The 23,271-nt window shown below is 44.6% G+C and overlaps 1 protein-coding gene across 2 annotated transcripts in view; it reads right to left on the reverse strand.

Moving 5' to 3' along the window:
- The window catches only part of GOLGA4 (golgin A4), a 148,649-nt gene that overhangs the window by 93,524 nt on the left and 31,854 nt on the right, over positions 1–23,271 (reverse strand). For both annotated transcript variants that reach the window (XM_081932887.1, XM_081932886.1), the window contains 3 exons: positions 15,789–15,839; positions 1,793–1,876; positions 1,123–1,270 (listed from right to left, as the gene is read on the reverse strand). In XM_081932887.1, coding sequence (XP_081789013.1) covers positions 1,123–1,270; positions 1,793–1,876; positions 15,789–15,839 — 283 coding nt within the window. The remainder of the gene's footprint in view (positions 1–1,122; positions 1,271–1,792; positions 1,877–15,788; positions 15,840–23,271) is intronic.

The following is a 23,271-nucleotide window of genomic DNA, read 5'->3' on the forward strand; positions in this document are numbered from 1 at the left end:
GGTGGTACAATGTTAATGGCAGGGACCGGTTGCGCATGTGCTTAAACATTTGGGGACGGGCTTATTTTCAGGGGAGGGCTTATTAGGGTGCATGCTCTGAAAAGCCCGATTGGGCTTATTAGCAGGGCATGTCTTATTTTCGGGGAAACACGGTATTATAAGTAATTATAATTTTATCGTTTGGTATTTCATTTTGGTTTCTTATGTGCCAAGAATTCCATTTTTTGCAGAGCACTGAAAAAAGCCGATTAGTGGAAGGACTGATTAGGATCAAAATAGACCCTATGCAGTTATTAGAAAGTTCCTCTGAAAATTACTAAGTAGTGAGTGTACAATACCCCCTCCCTCAAACAATTTCTCATTCAGTATTCTCTATTTTCTCATTGTATATCTTTTCATCAAATAGTATTTAAAGGGAATAGACCTTTTGTAAATCAGAAAACAAAACACAGCCTACATATTAAAGTCATGATACAAAACATGTGAGAAAAAATGAGAAAGGATAGACACAAAGTGATCTGCGGGACATAAGTGATAATGCATACTGATGAATCTTATTCCTAATTTGAAGAAAGTCTGCACCAGAGTTTTAGTATATACATTTTCTAATATAAATAGAATGTTCTTATCTTTTTATTTAAGGAAAAATAGACAGCTAGTACAAAATCACTATTTTTAGAATTTAAAATCTTGTTAAGTGATTGTTGTCAGTACAATATTAAGTGTTAATTAGTTGATGGAATTTAGAAGATGACTCCCACCAAGGACTTAGCAATTCATAATCTGATTTCCTTGAAAATCAGATAAAAATTAGTTGCTTTAAATTTATATTGAGTGTATATAGTATTTGGGCCTTCTTAAGAAAAAATGCTAAATAGCAATGTATGAAATGAGGAAAACTAGAGTTCCTTTAACCACAAAACTCTTAACATGCTATTTCTGCATTTGAGAGTACATATCACAAAACATTACCTGTGCAATGTTCTGAAAGACACAAATATTTTACAACTATTTAATTACTGATATTAGTTTTAATGTTTAGGATAAAAAAAATTCATGACTATCAACAGAAAAGCAATGCAAAAAGTGTTACTTGTTCAGTAAGCAATCAAAATTCTTTACCAGCTTTTTCAGAATTTTCTTTCTGTTTTTTTAGTTCTTCACTCTGCAAAACCACCTGCTTGATATGAATATGCAACTGGGCAATTTCTTCCTCCTTCAATTCCAGAGTTTCATGTATTTGACGTTTTGTTTCTGCTATAACCATACCCTAAAAATATGCAGGCACAGATGTAGTCTGTGAGAATACATAAATATAAAACCTAAGCTCAAAAGCAGAATACAATGCTACTTTGCTGATTAAGGTTGTATCAATATAAAGTGCTGAGAAAAATGTAGCATTTATTACACAAATAAAATCTAAAGAAACAAAAAGCCAAGGAGAGGAGGAAATGATCTAGAAGTTACTGAATGAAATATGAATCTACGCTTACCCAAAAGAGATCAGAGGGAATGAAAAGGAGAAATAAGTTATTTCAATAATAGTTATGATAACCAGCTCACGGTTTTCACAAGAGAAGGCCTGAAGGCCTTGCCTCCTGAAAGTTGCGAGCTGGCGTACGCTGCGAGGCCAAAAGAGGATGGGCGGCGGGGGGCTAGCTTACACCAGCTTACGGCTTTCATAAGGGAATGTATATAATGTATTATATAAATTATATAGTAATTTTCACTTTTATTACTAGAATTGGCATCACTAAGAAATCATGGTGCTTCAAAAATGTACACTACTTACTTTATCTTGCTCTAACTGTTCTATCAAGCTTTTGCTTTCATGTAGCTGAGTAATGAGTTTGGTATTTTCAGCCATACGACAATCCTAAGAAAAAAGAAACAAAATAAACTTTAGAACACTCAAGACCAGTAATTTTCTCACATTCTTCTATTTTTTTTAAATGAAGAATCCATTTCTTTCTTAAAATTTATGTTCTATGTGTTTCATAATTTCCTCTAGCACTGAAGATTAGCAGAAACTTTCCAACTTACATAATAACTATTAATTGTCATTGATGTATACATTAAATGTTCAATAAAAAGTGGATGCATGGAATAAAATTGTTTGGCATGTGATTGGTGAAAGAATTTCTAGATTTTATAATTTTATACATTTAAAATTATAATTAATCCAAAAATATTATTTAATGCGAACTACATACCTATGTATCTGTTTTATATGATGAATGGATGTAAACATAAATTTGTAACTTCGGCAGAGGTGGGTTCCTACCGGTTCGCACCGGTTCAGTAGAACCGGTTCGTCAAATCTACCGAACCGGTTAGAAGAGGTTCCACTGGTGGACCTGGAAGTAAGTTCCGGAACACGTGCCCTGGCCCTGTCGCTCGCTCTGCTCGTTCTATCGCAGCTCATTCACTCCCCCGCCCATCCGCACTAAACTAGCCCAGCCCGCCGCTCACTGATTGGCTGGACTTCAGCCAATCAGTGAGCAGGCTATAGTCAACCCGCCCACCTCTAATATCACCCGAGCAGGAGATGGGAGGCTAGCTTACGCCAGCTCACGGTTTTCACAAGGGAAGGCCTGAAGGCCTTGCCTCCTGAAAGTTGCCAGCTGGCATACGCCGCATGGCCAAAAGAGGATGGGCGGCGGGAGGCTAGCTTACGCCAGCTTGCAGTTTCGCAAGGGAAGGCCTTCAGGCCTTAGACCTCACGGCCGAAAAGGGGTGGGCAGTTGTGGCAGGAGGCTAGCTTACGCCAGCTCGCAGCTTTCGCGAGGGAAGGCCTTCAGGCCTTGCCTTGCGAAAGCTGCGAGCTGGCATACGGCGCATAGCCGAAAGGGGGTGTGGGCGGCGGCAGGCTAGCTTACGCCAGCTTTCACGAGGGAAGGCCTTCAGGCCTTGCCTTGTGAAAACCGCGAGCTAGCGTACACCGCATGGCCGAAAGGGGGCAGGCGGCGGTGGCAGGAGGTGGGAGGCTAGCTTACGCCAGCTCGCGGTATTCACAAGAGAAGGCCTGAAGGCCTTGCCTCCTGAAAGTTGCGAGCTGGCGTACGCCGCGTGGCCAAAAGAGGGTGGGCGGCGGGGGGCTAGCTTACACCAGCTTGCGGCTTTCACAAGGGAAGGCCTTCAGGCTTTAGGCTGCATGGCCGAAAAGGGGTGGGAAGTTGTGGCGGGAGGCTAGCTTACGCCAGCTCACAGCTTTCGCAAGGGAAGGCCTTCAGGCCTTGCCTCACAAAATCCGCAAGCTGGCATATGTCACATAGCCAAAAGAGGGTGGGCGGCGTGAGGCTAGCTTATGCCAGCTCATGCCTTTCGTGAGGGTAGGCCTTCAGGCCTTGCCTTGCAAAAGCCGTGAGCTGGTGTATGCCACATGGCCAAAAGGGGGTGGGTTGTGGCGGGGGGAGGCTAGCTTATGCCAGCTCACAGCTTTTGTGAGGAAAGGCCTGAAGGCCTTGCCTCATGAAAGCCGCAAGCTGGTGTATGCTGTGTGGCCAAAAGAGGGTGGGCAGCAGGGATGGCGAGAGACTAGCTTAGGCCAGCTCGCGGCTTTTGGTAGGGAAGGCCTGAAGGCCTTGCCTTGCGAAAGCAGCGAGCTGGTATACACCGCATGGCAAAGGAGATTTCTGCTACCCCCTCCCCCCTTAGTCTCCAGCCTCGCATGGCTAGCTAAGCCTGCCAGGAGACGGGCATAGCTGACCTAGTTGTTCCTTGTCCCTTCAGTCCAGCTTACCTGCTGCCTCGTCGCCTGCCTGCTCCCTGCTGCATCCATCACATTGGACAGCTGCTAATTCTGCCTGCTGGTAAGTGTTATTTTTTTCTTTTATTCTTTTAATGTTTTTTAAAGAATATTTTATTTATTGTGTATAGAATTTTAAAAAATCGTTTTATTTAAAAGTATTGAGTATACAATTTTTTAAAACGGTTTATTTCAATTTATTGTGTAGATTCTTTTTTAAAATTGTCTTAGACTATTTAAGAACAGATTCTATCAACAATAGGTTTAGGTTTAGGTTTATTTGGATTTATATGCCGCCCTTCTCCAAAGGACTCAGGGCGGCATACAACATTAAAAACACACATCACAAAAGTTAAAAAAAGATTAAACCCAATTCCAAAAAGACCAAACCATTTTTTTTAAAAAAAAGAAACAGTACATTTAAAATAAATTAACATTAACATTAACAGGTCAGGCCGGCTTGCTGGAAAAGCCAAATTTTTAGGGCGCGTCGGAAGGACCGGAGGTCAGGGATTATGCGGAGCTCTGGGGGCAGCTCATTCCAGAGGGAAGGCGCTCCCACAGAGAAGGCTCTCCCCCTGGGGGTCACCAGCCGACACTGCTTGGCCGACAGCACCCTGAGGAGGCCAACTCTGTGGGATCATACTAGACGGTGGGAGGCTACTGGTGGCAGTAGGTGGTCTCGCAGGTACCCTGGGCCTAAGCCATGGAGCGCTTAAAAGTCATAATTAATACCTTGAATCGCACCCGGAAAACAACCGGCAACCAGTGCAGGCCATCTAAAAGGGGTGTGACATGGGAGCACCTAGGTACCCCATGACAACCCGCGCGGCCGCATTCTAGACCAGCTGAAGCCTCCAGGTGCTCTTCAAGGGAAGCCCCATGTAGAGAGCATTGCAGTAGTCCCAGGCGAGAAAGGACGAGGGCATGAGTGACTGTGCACAGAGCATCCCGATCCAGGAAGGGGCGCAACTGACGTACCAGGCGAACCTGGTAAAAGGCCCCCCTGGTCACGGCCGTCAGGTGTTCTTCTAAACTAAGCCCCGTATCCAGGAGGACTCCCAGATTGTGAGCCCTCTCTGCGGGGGCTAAAATTTCTCCCCCTATCGTCAAAGATGGAACAAAATGTACAAATCGGGATGACGGGAACCACAGCTACTCAGTCTTGGAGGGATTGAGCTTGAGTCTGTTCCTCCCCATCCAGATCCACACAGCCTCCAGGCATCGGGACATCACGTCGAGGGCATCATTTGGGTGGTTTGGGGTAGAGATGAAAAGTTGGGTATCATCAGATCAAAAGTTGGGTATCATCATTGATGATACCGCACCCCAAAACCACGGATGATTTCGCCCAGCGGCTTCATGTATATGTTGAACAGGAGGGGTGAGAGAACTGACCCCTGGGGCACCCAAGTGACGTGCCTGGGGGTCGATCTCTGCCCTCCAGTCAACACAAACTGCGACCGATCCGACAGGTAGGAGGAGAACCACCGTAAAACGGTGCCCCCCACTCCCAAACCCCCGAGTCGTCGCAGTAGGATACCATGGTCGATGGTATCGAAAGCCCCTGAGAGGTCTAAAAGGACCAGGACAGAGGAACAGCCCCTTTCCCAGGCCCGCCAGAGATAATCGACCAACGCGACCAATGCCATCTCCGTGCTGTACCCGGGCCTGAAACCCGACTGAAACGGATCCAGGTAGACAGCTTCATCCAGGTACTGGGGAAGCTGACGTGCTACCACACTCTCGACAACCTTTGCTACAAAGCGAAGGTTGGAGACCGGACGATAGTTGGCTAAAGAAGCTGGGTCCAGGGAAGGCTTCTTGAGGAGGGGCCTCACCACCGCCTCCTTCAAGGCGGTGGGAAAGAACCCCTCTCTCAATGAAGCGTTGGTAATCACCTGGAGCCAGCCTCATGTCACCTCCCGGGAAGCCGAAACTAACCAAGAGGGACACGGGTCCAGCACACAAGTGGCAGCACTGAGTCCCCCCATAATCCTGTCCATGCCTTCGGGGGTCACAGGGTCAAACCCATCCCAGATAGTCTCCTCAAGAATCATCCCCGTCGGCTCGCCCGAATCTACCCAGTCAGAGTCCAAGCCTGTCCGGATCTGAGCGATTTTATCCTGCAGATACTGAACAAATTCTTCAGCCCTACCCTGCAAGGGGTCTTCCCCAGTTCCTTGGTTAAGTAAGGAGCAGGTCACCCTAAACAGGGCGGCTGAGCAGTTATCTGCGGACGCGATAAGAGCGGAAAAATATTGCCGTTTTGCCGCTTCTATCGCCACTAAGTAGGATTTAATATAAATTCTTACTAGTGTTCGATCAGATTCGGACCGGCTGGCCCTCCAGCCACTCTCTAGGCATCTTTTCCGGCGTTTCATCTCCCGGAGCTCCCCGGTAAACCAGGGAGCCATCCAGGATCGACACCGGGTCAGAGGCCGCAAAGGCACAACACGATCCAAAGCCCCAGCGGCAGCCCTATCCCAGGCTCCCACTAGGGCTTTGGTCGAGTTGTGAGCAAGGGATTCAGGAAAAGTCCCAAGCTCCATCAGGAACCTTTCGGGGTCCATCAGGTGCCTGGGGCGGAACCATCTAGTCGGTTCCCCCTCCCTGCGGTGAGGGGTAGCGGTATGGAAGTCAAGCCTGATGAGGAAATGATCAGACCGTGACAAGGATTGAATAGAAATATCCCCTAAATCTAGATCATTCATCCACTGCCCAGAGACAAAAATCAGGTCGAGTGTGTGTCCCCCATTATGGGTGGGGTCTTGAATTAACTGAGTTAGGTCCATAGCTGTCATGGAAGCCATGAACTCCCGAGCTGACTCGGATGTCTCGCCAATGGAGGGCAGATTGAAATCCCCCAGGACCATGAGCCTGGGGAAATCAACCGCCAATCCAGCTAATACATCCAGCAGCTCCGGCAGGGCCGATGAAACATAGCAGGGAGACAGGTATGTAACAAAAAGGCCCACCTGAGCTCCAAGGCCCCATTTCACAAAGAGGGACTCACACCCGCCCATCTGAGGCACAGTGACCTCATGAGGTCTGAGACTTTCCCTAATAACCACCGCCACCCCCCCGCCCCTGCCCTGGGCTCTCGGCTGGTGAAACGCCCGGAAGCCTGGTGGGCATAGTTCGCTAAGGGGCACACCCCCTCATGGCCCAACCAGGTCTCCGTAATGCATGCCAGGTCCACTCTACCCTCTTGTATGAGATTGTAAATGAGGGGAGCCTTATGTACCACGGACCTGGCGTAAAGCGACACCAGCCGGAGACCAGGGTTCTGTAATCCCGAGCAAGAAGGGCGATGAGGGTCGGAACGCGCGATTGCTCTCAAACAGCAAACCCGCGTCCTCCGAACATCATTTGGCCCTCGGCCCCCACCATATCTGCTTCTCCCACAAACAGTAGAGATGGTGAACTCCCCAATGGAATGGCTTAATGTCTCCCCCGGAATCCCAACCCTTCCTAGCCCTCCCAACCCGCGCTCATTAGTTAGCGCTGGCCTGTGCCCAGGCAGACTCCCCCCCAAGCCTGTCTGAGCCATCCGAATCAACCCACCCCTCCCCCCCTTAAAATTTGGTTTAAAAGCCCTTGTAAAAAACCCTTAAGACGTCTCTTCTTCGCATGCCACCTCTCGGGATCCCAAGATCCATCATTAAGGAAGCGTCTTGATAGGTCAGAAGGCCATCCCCGGGAAAGGGGGAGTTCCCGGAGGGAATAAAGTTCTGTCGCAGTATAGCATAGAGGAGAGTGTGGCATCAACCAAACGGGATGACATCATGGGGAGATGGAATGAGGAGATGACATGTCCACGGGGGGGCAGCCGGCAGTGTTCAAGGGGGTAGCAGGAAGCTTATATCCATCATAAAAATTGTCGGTGTTGGGGACAATATGTAAGGGTAACGGCCAGCTGTCCAAAATCGCAGCAGATGCTAGCTTGCGAGGTGGTAAAGCGGCCAGTGATGGCGGCAATGGGGACAGTGGCGGCATCGGCGGCTGCTCCAACTCCGACTCCAACAGCTAAGCTCCGCCCACGCCAGCCGCACTCACATCCATCACCAGGGCCGCACTCCATTGACCCAGTCCATAATATCACAGGAGGGGGGCCAAATGGCCAAATGGCACAGAACGGTGGCCCAGGCAACGGCAGTGATACCAGGGGGGAACAATGAAGCACCCCCCCCTCCAGCCACGCCCACGCCAGCTCCCGAAGCCATCTTCCACTGGCGTTAGTATCCATGCCAGCTGCCTCAACCACTCCCCGCTGATCTAATTTATCATGTTCACAAGCAAGGAGGAGAGGGGGGGGAGCAACCGGGATAACACCACGACGTGGGGAGCGGCAGCTATAGAGACCCCAAACCGAGCGTCCCACCACCACCGCTGGCCTTACCCACGCCGGCTGCAGAGACCCCAGGCCGGGCGTCCCTAGAGACCCCAGGCCGGCCTTACCCACGCCAGGTGCAGAGACCCCAGGCCGGGTGTCCCGCCGCAGCTGCTGACCACACCCATGCCGGAAGGGCGGGTCCACTGGTTCTTCACCACTTTTATAAACAGAGGAAGAGCAGGAATCTCCTCCTTGTTCGTGGCCGTGTTAGAGAACATGTCCATGTCGGGATCCAAGGGGGGAGGAACTGTGGGGTCCCGTGTCCCAATTTTGGTGGTCTCTCTGGCCTTATGCAGTAACGGCTTGAACATCGCCTGAGGTAGCAGGTTCGAGAAAGAGGGGGAATCTGGGGGAGGCAGAGTCCTCATCCTCCAAGAATCCCATATCATTTCGGTTATCCTCCCCCCTGGTGGAGGGCTCGCGAACCACAGAAGGGGAGGAGGCCCTTGGTTGAGATCTAGGAGACTGGGACCTGCTGTAGTAAGAGCCCCTATCCCTTTGGGCAATGCCACGAGAAATGGCCGCTGAAATAAGCCTTTTAATGCTTTTTGGGAGGTGATCTAGGTCGGTCACCTCTTCCTGGTATTGGTCTGGACCCGGGGAGCTAGGGCCCCTATTTGTGTGCAAATATCTGGAGGAGCCTTCCAGGGGTCCGCTGCTTTTGCCTCGACTGCACCAGGGGAAACTGGTGGGGAGGAAGACCCTTCCCACCTGGAACTCCAGTATGACCCGGGAGGGGATACCAAAGGAGAAAAAGGACTGAAACCCCTATGAAGTGGGGGGGGGGAATGACCCTGACTGAGCTCGATGGGAGACCTGGATCTGGATTGCCTGGTGGACTGGGCCTGCTTCTCAGCCCTGGCAAAGGTCTTCTCCAAGGCATTTTTACATCTCAGTTCGTCCCTCTCAGTAGCCTTGGAGGGCCTCTGTGCTGCCATAGGCTTAGAGGAGGAGGTTCTGGCCTTGGGCTGGTCAAATGGACCCTCCTGTCTTCTTGGTGCAAGGCAGAAATGGCCTGGGCCGATTCAGAGCGCGCTGCTGTCTCCCCACTCACTTGCCAGCCAAGTAGGCCTCTGCAGAAGTCGCCTGGTCCTGGTCCTGTTGAAGGCTGAGCCCCTCTGGTATTCTGTCTGGGTAGGGCAGCTGGGCTCTGGTGCGGCGCTCGGATGGACTATGGGAGACCCGAGGCTCCAATTTCTCCAGCCTGCGGTTTAGCAAAGGTGCCCTGTTGAACTCGTAGGCCCAGTGCACGTGGCGGGGCTCAAAATGGCCGCCGGAGCCTCTCGCCCGTTCGTCTTTGGGCGGCCGTGGTGTCTCTGCTTGTCGTGGCTCGCCCACATGTCTCTGAGGCCCGCTGGGGCTTCTTGTTAATTTGCACGCTCGTAGGAGGAGGCAGGGGCGGCAGGCAGCCGGCTAATGGCGCAGCACCGGGCAGCTTGCTTTTCGCACCTCCAGGCACGCCGCTATGTCATTGCTCACTGTCCTCCTACCTGCTCGAGTCTCTCCCGGAGAAGCACGTTGCGGACGACAGATCTGGCTCCTGAGGTTGCAGTGGTCGCCCGGCACGCCCGCAAACCTGGGAATAGGACCAGGGCACCCAGCCCACGGCAAGGGAGAAGCTAGATCGCCCCACGGGGCTCTCCCTGGCCACTCAAGACAGGAATCAATTTGTCCATCTGGGTGCAGCCACCAATTTCGAATTTTGAATAGCCAATATAATGAATTTGTTTAATCTACACTGCCTAGCAATTTAGAAACGTTTTTAAAGTAATTTTCTTATCTAAGGAACCAAACCACACAGTGCTTGGACCAAAAGACTGAGAGGAAACTGGGAACCAATAGGAGAGACAGAAGGTTAAGAAGTTTTCTCTCAGTCTAATGGACCAATCAGGCTGTGTTAACCCTCGAGTGACCCCTCCCTTTACTCTCCTGGAAAACATGCAGTGATTTCTTAAACAATGACATAATGAAGAAAAAATCCTTAAAACTGAAATGTGGATATAGCAAATACAGAATTGAGGAAATAGGCTTAGGTAAAAAACAGAGATCACCTTCTGTCATCCAAAGATCTTCTATTGTACAAGCTATTTTAAATCTAATCTCATCACAATACTGCTGTATATAATTCATTCATATTATGAGGTTTAATCAAATCTTCTGATCCAGTCCTGATTATACCCCAGGATAAAAAAGTTATATTTTCTGCTTTGCCTCCAATATTACTCTTTTAATTCACCACAGATCCTTAGAAACAACGCAATTACTACAATCATCCTATGGGGATATTACCTATAACTAAATATGTATCTAGAAGGTCTTCTCATTCTACAACCGTTCAATGCTACAACAGCACTAAATAATGGAGATTTATATCCTCGGACTATAAAGATATGGTCATTGCAGCATCTCCACAGTTATATGATTACAATCCAAGTACTCAGGTCCCTAGATTGTGAATATGATGCTGCAGCAAGTTGCAAACTGCAGTTGTTGAGTGAATCATGATGCCCTTAATAAAATCCAGGTTCCCTCATTGACTCAGATTGTCAAAAGCTGGCTGGAAGGTATAAAATGCTAATCATATGACCCCTGAATGCTGCAACCTTTGAAAATACACGCTGGCTGCCAGGTGCCCAAATTTTGACCTTGTAAGTGTAAGATCTGATTGTAACTTTTTTCAATGGTGCTGTATCTTTGAACAGATGGAAGTTAAGGACTACCTGTAGTAAGGGATTCGTTTCAATCTAAGCTATTTGAAATACTATTAGTTTCTCAAAATGTATTTAACTGACTCTTACTCATTCCCCTCACAATCCTTTCTATCTTCAGCAAATAACAGCAGGAATGGAAAATTATTTTTGTTTTATTGATTACCGTATATACTTGAGTATAAGCCGACTCGAGTATAAGCCGAGACCCCTAATTTTACCCCAAAAAACTGGAAAAAGTTATTGACTCGACTATAAGCCGAGGCTGGGAAATGCAGCAGCTCACGGTAAATTTCAAAAATAAAAATACAGGTAGATAACAATAAAATTGCTTTAATTGAGGCATGTGGAAAAGAGGGTCAACAAAAACAATATATTATCAGTATATTCAACAAAAACAATATATAACATTAAAGTATTAACAATAACTTTAAATGTACAAAAACCTTAACTCAATAAGCAACCAAGCTAAAACACAAGCATCAAAATCCTTCAAAACTGGATTCCTCCTCCTCATCTGTATCTCCAAACTAGTCTCAAGAAAGCAAGATGGTATCAGATGTATAGAAATCAAACACAGGTAGTCCTCGACTTATGACCATAATTGAGCCCAAAATTTCTGTTGCTAAGCAACAGTTATGTGAGTTTCACCCCATTTTACAATATTTCTTGCCACAGTTGTTAATTTAGTAAAACAGCTGTTAAGTGAATCTGGCTTCCCAGTTGAATTTGCTTATCACAAAATTGCAAAAGGTGATCACATGATACTGGGGCACTGCAATTATCATAAATGAGTCAGTTGCCAAGCATCTGAATTTTGATCATGGAGATTCTGCAATAGTCATAAGTGTGAAAAATGGTCATGTCGCTTTTTTCAGTGCCATCTAATTTCAGTCACTAAATGAACTGTTGTAAGTCTAGGTCCTTCAAAGAGAATTTCTAGTTCTAGGCAGCAGTCAGTTTCTGAGAGCTATAGTTCCAATGTTAATCAAGTTCATAACATCTGCAGTAAGCAAGCTGCCACTGGAAGAAGGTAGGAGAGGAGCAAGGGAAATCAAGTAAACCCACAGCCTGCACCTAAGCCCTTCCCAGCCTCAGCAATCCCAAAAGCACTAATTCTGAACAGGAAAGGACAAACTATTTCCAATACAGCCCATTTCTTCTGTGGGAAGATAGGAAAACGTTGTTTCAGAATCCCTCTGGCACCTTATTACACACCCTGCAACATTCATCCACACCCAGGTTCCAAGGCCACTTTATGCAGTCAACTTCCGCCTTTCCCTGCTTTATAGTCACGGCTCTGGCCTTTTCCTTACACCTTCCTCCTCCTCCTCCTCCAATCTCCCCCGCCCGTTTCCCCTGCAGACCCACTCCTTCGGGGGCGGATGAGAGGGGGAGGCGCCGGGCACCCCGACCTTCTTTCCAAGGCTTTTCACGTTTTTCAACGGTCTGGAAGAAGCTAGGCTAATTTCCAATTCCAGAGTGAAATCGCTTTTTAGCGGTTGATGCAAGGAGGGAGGGAGAAGGAACTACATAAAACACCCGCTGCCCTTCGAGCTCCTCCTCGGGAGGAAGGCAGGAGGCCAGCATGGAGAGGGAAAAGGCTCGACTGAAGGGAAGCAGGTGCCGCGGGGGTGGGAGGCGCACCGGGGGCTTTGGGAAGGCGCCGGCTTCCCAGGGCGCTCCAGGCGGAGCGGGAGGACGCGGTGGCATTGCAGCGGCGGGCAGACGGAGCGCAGCGCCGCCGGCTTCCCGGGGCGCTCCAGGCGGAGCGGGAGGACGCGGTGGCGTTGCAGCGGCGGGCAGACGGAGCGCAGCGCCGCCGGCTTCCCGGGGTGCTCCAGGCGGAGCGGGAGGACGCGGTGGCGTTGCAGCGGCGGGCAGACGGAGCGCAGCGCCGCCGGCTTCCCGGGGCGTTCCAGGCGGAGCGGGAGGACGTGGTGGCGTTGCAGCGGCGGGCAGACGGAGCGCAGTGCCGCTCTCCTTCGGCTCCCGCGGGGGCGGCATGGCGGGTCCGCTGGGAGGTAGGCGGTGCGCAGGAGGGGCCTGGGCGGGGCGGGGGCGGGGAGCTTAGTCCGCCCCCCCTGCACCCCCCACGCTACGCCACTGGGTGAAGCCGCCAAAGCTCCCGCTGGCGTCCCTACCCATGGCAGCGGTGCCTCCCCCTCCGCTCGGAGCACCTGAGCTGGGCCCCGTGTTACCCCTGCCCCCTCCTTCTTCGCCGTGCTTTTGAGGAGCCATGAGGCTGTGGGAGCCAGTAGGAAGGTGGCGGAGGGGGTGGGAGCGATCGCGGAAGCACCGAAGCCTCGGTGTTCTTTTTTTTTTTTTGTTCACTGGAGTATAAGCCGAAGTGGATTTTTCAGCCCAAAAAGTGGGCTGAAAAATTCGGCTTATACTCAAGTATATATGGTAATATATTATCCAGTTGTCTGTGGGATGGATATTTGTTAAAGAAATTATACAATCAAACCCATGTTTCTGCTTTGTACAACACACTTTGATCAATCTTCTTTATCATTAAATATTCCAGTATTTATATGTAAAAACAAACAGAATTTCCACTTGCTTTCTAAAAGCACAGCTTTCATGTGGCTTTTTTACAATCTCATTCTGACTCAGCAAATTTAATGAATTGTTTAACAATAATGATTCAAATAGCAAAATAACCTCATCTAGAGATACCAGTTTTTTTTCTTACTAGATAATTATGAAATGAAGAATATGCAAACAATACTGAATATTATTGGGTCCTTTGTTTCTGTTATCATGTTTCTCTTAGCAATTTCTGCATAAAAATGTATTACATGTTTTTCACAATACTGTAACATGTCATATAGGCAGTTAACAGTAATTTTTAAAATGAACAGTTTTCAGTCCAGCATGTTATTGTAGCAAAGATTAGTCTGTTACTTCTCATGACTATAACCATCTACCAATACAAAAATAAAGGGAATAACAAAAACTGAATATTCATCATTTTCTCTGATCTTAGTAATATATAATAGCGCTTTATTTAGTGGAGTGAATCTTGCATAAGAAACCTCTCAAAGAAAGTGTAATCCTAACATTGAATTATGAACAAAAAAAATTTGAATTATGAGTAGAGATTTCTACTGAAGAATATTCCTGACTAGCATCTTTATGTTGGGAGTTCTAATTATGCAATAGGTATATTTAAATAGGTCAAGTGGTACATATATTATTTTAAATTATTTTTGATATAATTTATTTTTAAAAATAGATGCAGGGATGGGAAGTTTACAGAAACGCGAGAAAACCTATCCCAAAAGATTTAAAGATGAAAGAAAACCTAAGCTTGATCTATCATTAAAATCTAACCTATCAATCTAGATCAGGAGTGTCAAACACACTTTGTCACAACAGCATCACATGACGTATCGATACTTTCTTCGCTAATCCAGGCATAGGCAAGGCCAGTGCATGATGCATCTGGCCCATGGGCCGGGAGTTTGAAAGCCCTGATCTAGGTGGTAGACAGAGATAATTAAAGACTGAAAAAATCAAAATAAGAGGAATGAAATAGAAATGGAAAGTTTCTTTTATTTGAGCTTTTAAAAGAGAAGTAGGAGAGGCTCCATTTTATCTTTGTTTATCCTTTTTAAAGAGAAACAAGAACATCTTTCGCATAGCTAAATCTATGGAGATTCTCAGTCATCCAGATCACAGTTGTCCCAAAGGTGCTTTTTCAAGAGACAACTGGACTTTCTTGTTTCTCTTTGAAGATGTTTCACTTCTTGGATGATGTGCTTCCAAATCCTTCCATTCTCCACCATCCAGTCAGAGATGAAGAACCTTCTTGGGTGAGAAATGTCTTCAAGAAAAACAAGAAAGTCCAGTTGCTTCTTGAAAAAGCATCCTGACTTTAACACACATTCTTGATTGTCAGCACTTTCCCCTGTAGAAGCCTAAACGTTGTTCTATTCCATGCAAGATGCAACAAACACTCCTTGAGAAGACTTTCTAATTTTCTAGATAACTCTTTTGCTTCAATTTCAAAATCAGAATGTGGACCAATTGTCAGGTAAGGAGAATAAAAATTCAGTTTATTTAGGGAATATTTTGAAGATGTCTGCACTAAGGATTCTTTAGAAGGGAACTGAAAGAGATTCTTTTAAGGTATTTTGAAAAATTGATTCCATTAATGAAACCCAAAATTGAAGCTTCTGTGAAAAAGATCGTCACTAAGCTGCAAATAATAAAATAACTGAAATTTATGCTATGTTTTTCTCTGAATATCATAGAATTAATATATTCTCATACATACTAAATGTTTAATTATCAACATCAATTTACTGTATTTTTCGGAGTATAAGATGCACTCCCCCCCCCAAAAAAAAGTGGGTGAAAATTTGGGTGTGTCTTATAGACAATATACCGGCCTGTTTTTGACCTCCCAAACCCTCCACAAATCACATTTGTGCATTTCCCGGTCCCCAAAAGCACTTTGCAGTGCTCCACATGTCCCATTTTTGCTAAAACCTAGCCCATTTTCACCAAAAATGGGGGCCTGTTTTTGGCCTCCTGAACCCTCTGTGCATCCTGTTTTCACCAGAAGCGCTCTGCAGTATTTCACACGTCCCATTTTAGCTAAAAATGGGTCCATTTTCACCAAAAACGGGTTTGTTTTTTGCATGCAAAGTGTTTCTGGTGGCCGGGGAGGGTGAAAACGGGATGCACAGAGCCCAAAAACTATTTTTCCTAGTTTTCCTCCTTTAAATCTAGGTGCATCTTATAGTCCCAAAAATATGGTAGTTCTGAAAGTTCTGAAACTTTTACAATAATTAAGAACTACATAAATGTTCATATGGAGGGAAGGAGGGGATGGAGGGAGGGACTAAACAATGTAAATTCAGGAATTTTTATCTATAAAAATTCTAGAACATTGTAATTAAATATAAAGCTTTATACTACATACCACTGAAGATGTTTCACTTTCATTATTGCTAGTATTTTGCTTATGTATTATCTAGAAGGGAAAAAGGGAAATATATATATCAGAATAAGATCAATTCCCCTAAAATATGTGTTCTTTTATTCTATTTCTAAAACAGAAATATTTTTATATAAAATATAATACGAAACAATTATATGAAAAAGTATTGCATTTTCTTTTCTTTGCAGTTGTTAATTATTAGTATCTGTATAGTAAAGCACACTGAAAGAAGGATATTTAGTGGAAAGGTTAATCAGTCTCCTATAATATGCAAAACTATGAAACAGTATAATTAAATAGAATTAAATAGAAAATGCTAATAAAATCAACTAAACAAGTCTAAAATCAACTAAACAAAATATATGTCATTTATTGTCAAACCCTAACCCTAACCCCACAAAAAAAAAAAAACACCAGACATATGATTTTTTATCCTTGGTTTCAGAAAAAATCTAAACCGAACCAAGAATGCACAATTACTTGCAACAATCAATACTTCTACTAATTCACTGTTAATTCATGTTTGCAGCACTCACATTCAAGGCTTAATATGTATTAATCAAATATTACCATTCTCAAATCCAAATTAATTTTAGAAAGACTTTTAGAAATAATCCATAATTAAATATAAACATCTTTTAATTGCAAAAATGTATAATATATATATTATCACATAATATATATATTATACATTTTATACAAGATACAAGATAAAGATTCCCTGAAGTTAATTCTACTTGGCCATATCCATATAATATGATAAATGTGATAAAAAAAAGTTTGGTATGTTGTTGACTTATGATTAGTCACTTAGGGGATCACAGTGTCATATAAAGGGAGTCTAGTAAGGGATCAGTAATATGATCCTTCACTTATGAGAACACTGATTTATGACTGTAATTCTGGGTACAACTAAAGTCATAAATCAAGGATTACTTGTAGTTTGCCATTCCCTTTTTTCATGATATTTTTTTTTTCAAAGTCTCAATCTAATTTACTATCAGGAGTTTCCTACTGAGCTGACATCCAAATATTTAGCTTGTTCAACATTGTGCCAACTCGTAAAGCATTCCTGGCCTGCTCTCGAGTTCTCATGAGTTAATTAGGGCATCCATTGAAACCTTGACACATTGCTTTGTTTGTTTGAGATCAGGCAAGTTCTGCTAGATACTATGAAATGCTAGTCTGTGGCACAGTTCTTTACTGCCAATTATTTAGTGTTGATGGTCAATCCAAAAAGGCAAAAGCTATCCACTGTTAATTCTAAAGCTAGTGGCTGTACAGTTATGAAACAAGAAAGAAAAGATGAAGAATGCAGCCTACATTCCTAATCATTTAAATTAAAATATAATTCGCATTACACTTTAGAATTAATATCTGAGGAACAGTATTTAAGAGTAGATATTTATTGTCTGATGTTCATACACATAAATTATCCCGTATTCCTTAGGAACATCAAGGACTGAAACAGCTGTTTGAAATAATTGCAGTTTTAATTGTAGTAAAAATAATTGACTCACATAGAAATATACAATAGTACCTAAGTACTCATCAATAATTTATTCCAGAAGAATAGACAAATACTAAAACTGATGAGTATCAAGAAAACCATGTGTCTTACTGCTATTTTGGCCAGAAGGCAGCCAATATCAGCAATTTCTTCCTTGCATGTTCACTACCAGAAAAAAGATGAGTGCCAGGGCAAGATTTCTGCTTCAAAATGTGTTGAATACTGAATTCGACAACTTTTGAAGCAGTTGAGTACTGAGGTGTGACCGTAATTACTTAGCTCAAACACCAGATACCTACATAAATTAATTAATATAAAATATAAATGCAATAAAATTAATTGTAAGCTTAGATAATTAAATAAACATACTGTACATATTTATAAAGCAAGTGCATCCAGATCAATACAAAGTAGGAATAGCCAATGAGAAACAATATTTATTTAGCTATGCTGCTGCATTGCTATAAACTTCGTTCTTTAAAACAACTAAATTATTGAAAAGTCAAATGACAAATGATATAAGCTATGATACCTTCCTCTGGCTTCATTTAAAATATTTTAAAAAAACTGATGCAAACTTTGTATCAATTATGGAACAACATCCTGCCCCTACTGAGGCAATCATTTAACTCACATAAAGGGAGTTTGGGGAGAAAGTACCATATTTTTCGGAGTTTAAGATGCACCTTTTTCCCTCAAAAAATTGGCTGAAAACCTGGGTGTGTTTTATATACTGAATACAGCATTTTTGGCCTCCTGAAACCCCGCCCCCTTCACCAAAATTGCCACGCATAGCCTTTAGGAGTCTTCCAGAGTGCTCCTGGGGTCTGGGCAGGGAAAATGAGCAAAAAACAGGCCCTTTTTTGCCCCCCAACCCAGTCCCCAGGAGCACTCTATAAGTCTCCTGAAGGCTATGCATGCCTTTTTTTATTTTTGACAAAAAACAGGCCTGTTTTTGAAAAAAAATGGCCTGTTTTGGGGAGATCTGCAGAGTTCAAAAACTTTTTTAAAAAATTTGCCTCTTCAAAGTCTTGGTGTGTCTTATACTCCAAAAAATACAGTACATCTTCTAAGTCTGAATAAATTCCTTTTATTTTTTTTCTCTCATTCCTTGCCTTGTTTTAATTCTTAAATCTCTATCCAATCAGATCCAAAAAACATTACTTTCTATAAAACTGATCTAAAATGAAGAGTTGTTATTCTTTAATACCCTCAACTACATCAAACAGCACTCTTCAAAAAACTTACTTTTTGCAGGAAAAAAGTAGTAGTATAAAAAGGAATATTTGATTTGATTTAAAAAAATCTAAACAATCATATATAATTAACTATATTACAAAAATAGTTTGCATGAATGTTTATAATATGTCTAGCTTAACGATGTTAATTTTCATTGCAATATTAAAGTAAAAAAGGGGAGAAGAACTAATGGCCTGCAGGTGGCTCCCAACACCCTATCCATAGCCTATCAACATCCTGAATTCACACCAGGTAATATTTAGAAATGAAATAGCTAGGTTTGGGCATCAACATTTCAAACCATTTATTTTAGGTTAGATATGATTTTAAGAGTAGAAATTGGAACAGTTCATCAGATTCTTTCCTCATATTCTTACTTTTATACACCCTTTCAAAAGCAGTAACCACAATAACAAAAGAGGCTGACAAATTTCAACCACATATTTTTCAAAGAAATCACATCATCAAATGACCTCTTTGGATATTTCAGAAAGTTGAGGTGCTGAGTTGCAACCCAGAGTTTCTCAAAAGTTGCCCATTGCTAATTAAGGTGTGTTAATTGAGCATTAGTATTCTGTAGTACAGGTTAGCAACATAGTATTTAGTATGATTTAAAAACGTAAACAAAAAGCAGGGTTATTTTTGGCTTCTAGTATTATAGTATCTTCTTGTATCTGCCAAGCCATCAATGTGAAGGATAGAGCAGTGGGGACTCACCACACACTCACACTTTGACCTAGGTCGTTTGCTGGGTTCCAAAGCAAAAACAGTATATTCAGAAAGAAAAGCAGGCTCTGATATCATCCCAGCTAGCAGCTGTGACATTCAATGAATAAAACAATAAAGTCAAAAATAATAGTATAGAACAATAGAAAAGCACATTGTACTTTTATCACAATAGATTTCACATTCAGGTCACAAAGCTACAAATATGTATAAGATTGCATATATAACTACAACAGATTGTTTAATAGATGTTCAAAGCAACCAAGATTTATACATGGGCATAACATGGGCATAACACCCAACGCAACCAAGATTTATACATGGGCATAACACAGCAGGTAAAATTGTAACTGTGAATACTGTAATAATTCATGAAACAATAACAGTTCTCGGATCTATTTACACATAATCTTCCAACTTATGGCAATTGGAACCAGAATTTTGCTCACTAAGCAACAAGATAAGCAATTACAGATCCAAGTTTAGAACAATTTTTACCATAGTCATTGAGTCATATTGCTATTAAGCAAATCTGGCTTCCCCAATTGCATGTTGGAAGTGGGCTGGGAAAGTTGCAAATTATGATCATATGATAACAAGAGGCTGCAACAATCATAATTGTGAGCCATTTGCCAAGTCCTTGAATTAAGTTCCTGTGACTGTAGAGGTCATGTGATGGTTCTTAAGTTTGAGGATATGTTGTAAGTCACTTTTTTCTGAGCTCATCAACTTTGAGCCATCATTAAATGAACAGTTGCAAATCAAAAACTACCTTTAATATACATACCAGTTTTATACCCAGAGTATTCTAAACACTTAATACCTTAATCCCCGAAAATAAGACATATGCTGAAAATAAGCCCCAGCAAGCCCTACCTTCAAAACAAGCCCTAGTTAAGACCCTGCCCACTGTCCCCCATCTGGTTGCTCGAGGCCACAACATTAAGTAGGCCGCTCAATCTGCCAGTGCTGTTGCCAAGAGGTGAGGTGAGGCAGATGGGGGGGTGGAGCTGCCCACACATCCTGGACCTACGCACCTCAGGGCCCTAGCAGCCAGGCCACTCCTTGCTCCCCCTCTGCCTTTTCAGACCAGGGAATGATGGCAAAAGGCCTCCACCACTGCTGGGCATCAGTTGTGTCTGTCTCTGGAGGGGCTTTCTTCCGTCCCCATCCCCCCACCCAGCTGGAGGTCTCCACCTCCTCCACCTGCCATGCCTCATCACCTGCTCCCCATTCACCTCATTGTTTGATGGTGAGTGGGATGGAGGAGGGGTAATCTTTCTCCACATACACTTACCGTATAACCCTTACCAATTCCTGTGACTACCTGCCTTGCCTCACTATGGCAGCTCTCTGTATCATCCCTGGGCTGGCTAAGCTCTGAAGAAACTGTGCTGCCTGGAGCTGAATGAGGAAAGCTAGGTGTCCCTTCCCTGATGGTTCTGCAAAGTCCTTGAGGTTTTGCATGGAGGAGCAGATAGCTTTCCACAGAGCTGGCCTTGGCACCTCAAGGGCTTTGCAGAACCATTGGGAAAGGGGCGCCTGGCCTTCCACATTCAGCTTGCCTACACTCAGGCGGCATACTTTTCCCAGAGCTTAGCGTCCTTCCATACAAAGTAGGAACACAACGGCAGGAAGAAAAGTGGCAGAAAACAGGGCTGCCATTTCCAGAACAGAGAAGGGAAATGAGTGATGGTGCAGGCTGATCAGAAAGTGGGGACCAGTGATCATGCACGGTGGAAAAAGGAAGGGGAAGAGGAGGGAGAAAGAAATCCTCAACATGCTAGATGGCTCCACAGCACGCGTGTGTGTGTGTGTGTGAGAGAGAGAGAGAGAGAGAAAGAAAGAGAGGGAGGGAGGGAGGGAGAGAGGGGGGGTGGGAGAGAGAGAGAGATCCGATCCAACCTTGGAAAGTTATATGGTAGCAGTGCTTGCAACAGGGGTCCTCTGAAGACTTGTCTGCCACGATTTCACCCGTCAACACTCCCATGGTTATGGGGGCACATCCTCAAAGGGAGCCAGGTGGCTGAAACCGGCTGCCCAGGGATGATGCAGAGAACCTACAAGCAGACTTCAGAGCTGCCGCCATTGAAAATATACAATGCAGGCGGTTTAAGGGGGAGCAGGTAATTCGAAGTGGTGTAGCAGGTGGAGGAAGTGATCGCTGGGTAGGTGATTTGCGAGTCAGGTGGTGAGGACCAAAGAAAGCAACAAATGCAGCTGATGCGCAATGCAAATAGAGGAATTTTGCCATCACTCCCCCCTTGCTCTGAAATGGTGGAGGGGAACGAGCCTCTCCTGTCCATCCTCCATAGCATAGCAGTCCAGCTCTGGAGGGGAATGAAAGGGAAGAGGTGGGCAGGCAATCAGGTCATTCAACAAGCTGGGGTAGGTTGCCGAGCAGGGAGTGGCCTCACTGTGGGTGCTCTAAGGTGCATGGGTTTGGGGCACATATGGCAGCTCCACCCACCCAACCCCAGCTGCCTTGCCTCACCTTGTGGCAAGGCAAACCCCCCAAGGGTTCCAGGTGCTGAAGCTGGCCCGTCTTGCTCTCCAGGAGCTACCCAGGCAAATCTGCTGAAATGCAGCAGCACTCTGGTTCTGGCAGGGAATGGGCTGCAAGCAGGACCTCTATTTGCTTCAGAGCCCTCCCTGACTCCCTGGGGCTCTGCCAGTGCTTTGGCCCTGGGCAGCCACCTCCCCGCTCATCTCTTGGGTGGTTTAGGCCAGGGAGGCAGCCCTCCAGCATCCCAAGGGTAAAGGCACCCTACTCTATCCAGGGGAATGTTGGCCTGGCTGCCCACACCTTGGCGCCCTTTCCACCCCCATCCAGCACAGCCTCTCCGGGGCTGCAGGGCCAGCCTTGCACGGGAAAGGCATGCCCCCCCATCCAACCTCTTCATTGGTGCACCATGCTCATAGGTTGTCCCAATAACCACCATGCTTCCAAGCTCTGCATCTCATCCATGCGCAGGCGAAGCTGTGCTATTTGTACCAAATGTTGCCCCACCCCACTCCTGCGCTCTCACTGCGTGTTGTACATGGGGGAGAAATGACATCCCCAAAAATAAGGCCTAGTATTTATTTTGGAGCCCAACAAAAATATAAGACCGGGTCTTATTTTCTGGAAAACGTGATATTAAAAAAACTTCCAGCACATCAGAATGTGGGGAAAAGGTTTAAAAGAATAATTGAACGTCTAAGAATATGCAAATATTAAAATCAGTCATATGGAGAGGATCATCTAAAAGAATATACCTTCACTGTTTTTCTAAAAAATGAAGAGAATAGTACTCAAATGCCATATATCCAAGATCGATCATTTTACAACTTAAGGAAAGAAAAACTCCTATATTGTTTCTATGTAGTCAATAAAACTCCACTGAACTTGGGAATATCTTCAAAAAGCCAGGCCAGGTCAAAGATGGAAAGTAGTGAGGAGTGGATCTCCAAGAGGAAAGAGTAGGATGCATTCCAGAGGAGGCAACTCAGTCTAGATACCATGTGCTTGAGCAAGAGGGTGAAAGCAACTCTTCCCTAATAGTTCACAGAGTATATTGTTGATTCAGACAATAGAGCTTTCAATCCGGCAAGATTTTGTCTAGAGCAGTGGTAGTCAACCTTTTTCTACCTACTGCCCACTAATGGATCTTTCTTGATGGAAAAATTTCCTTACTACCCACCAGTTTTTGCGCAAGTGTGGAATATTTTTTAGAAAGGAGGGTGTTTTTTAAAAAAAGAAATGTACATACATTTATCTTTTTATTTCTACTTTATGCATGTTTATAATGTTTTTAACTTTATAAAGTTTAATTAGAAAACAATAAAGTAACTTGAAATTAGCTTTACTAGTGATTAATGAGATCTTTGAGGCTGATGCTGCGAGACTAAATATTTGATATCTGGTTCGATTTTCGTAAGGAACAAACAAAGGTCTCCTCTTTCGGTGATATTCAGACCGTTTCTCTGTTTGCTCATAATATGATTAAC

The sequence above is a fragment of the Natrix helvetica genome, assembly GCF_964273705.1.
Source record: "Natrix helvetica genome assembly, chromosome: Z".
NCBI lineage: Eukaryota > Metazoa > Chordata > Lepidosauria > Squamata > Natricidae > Natrix > Natrix helvetica.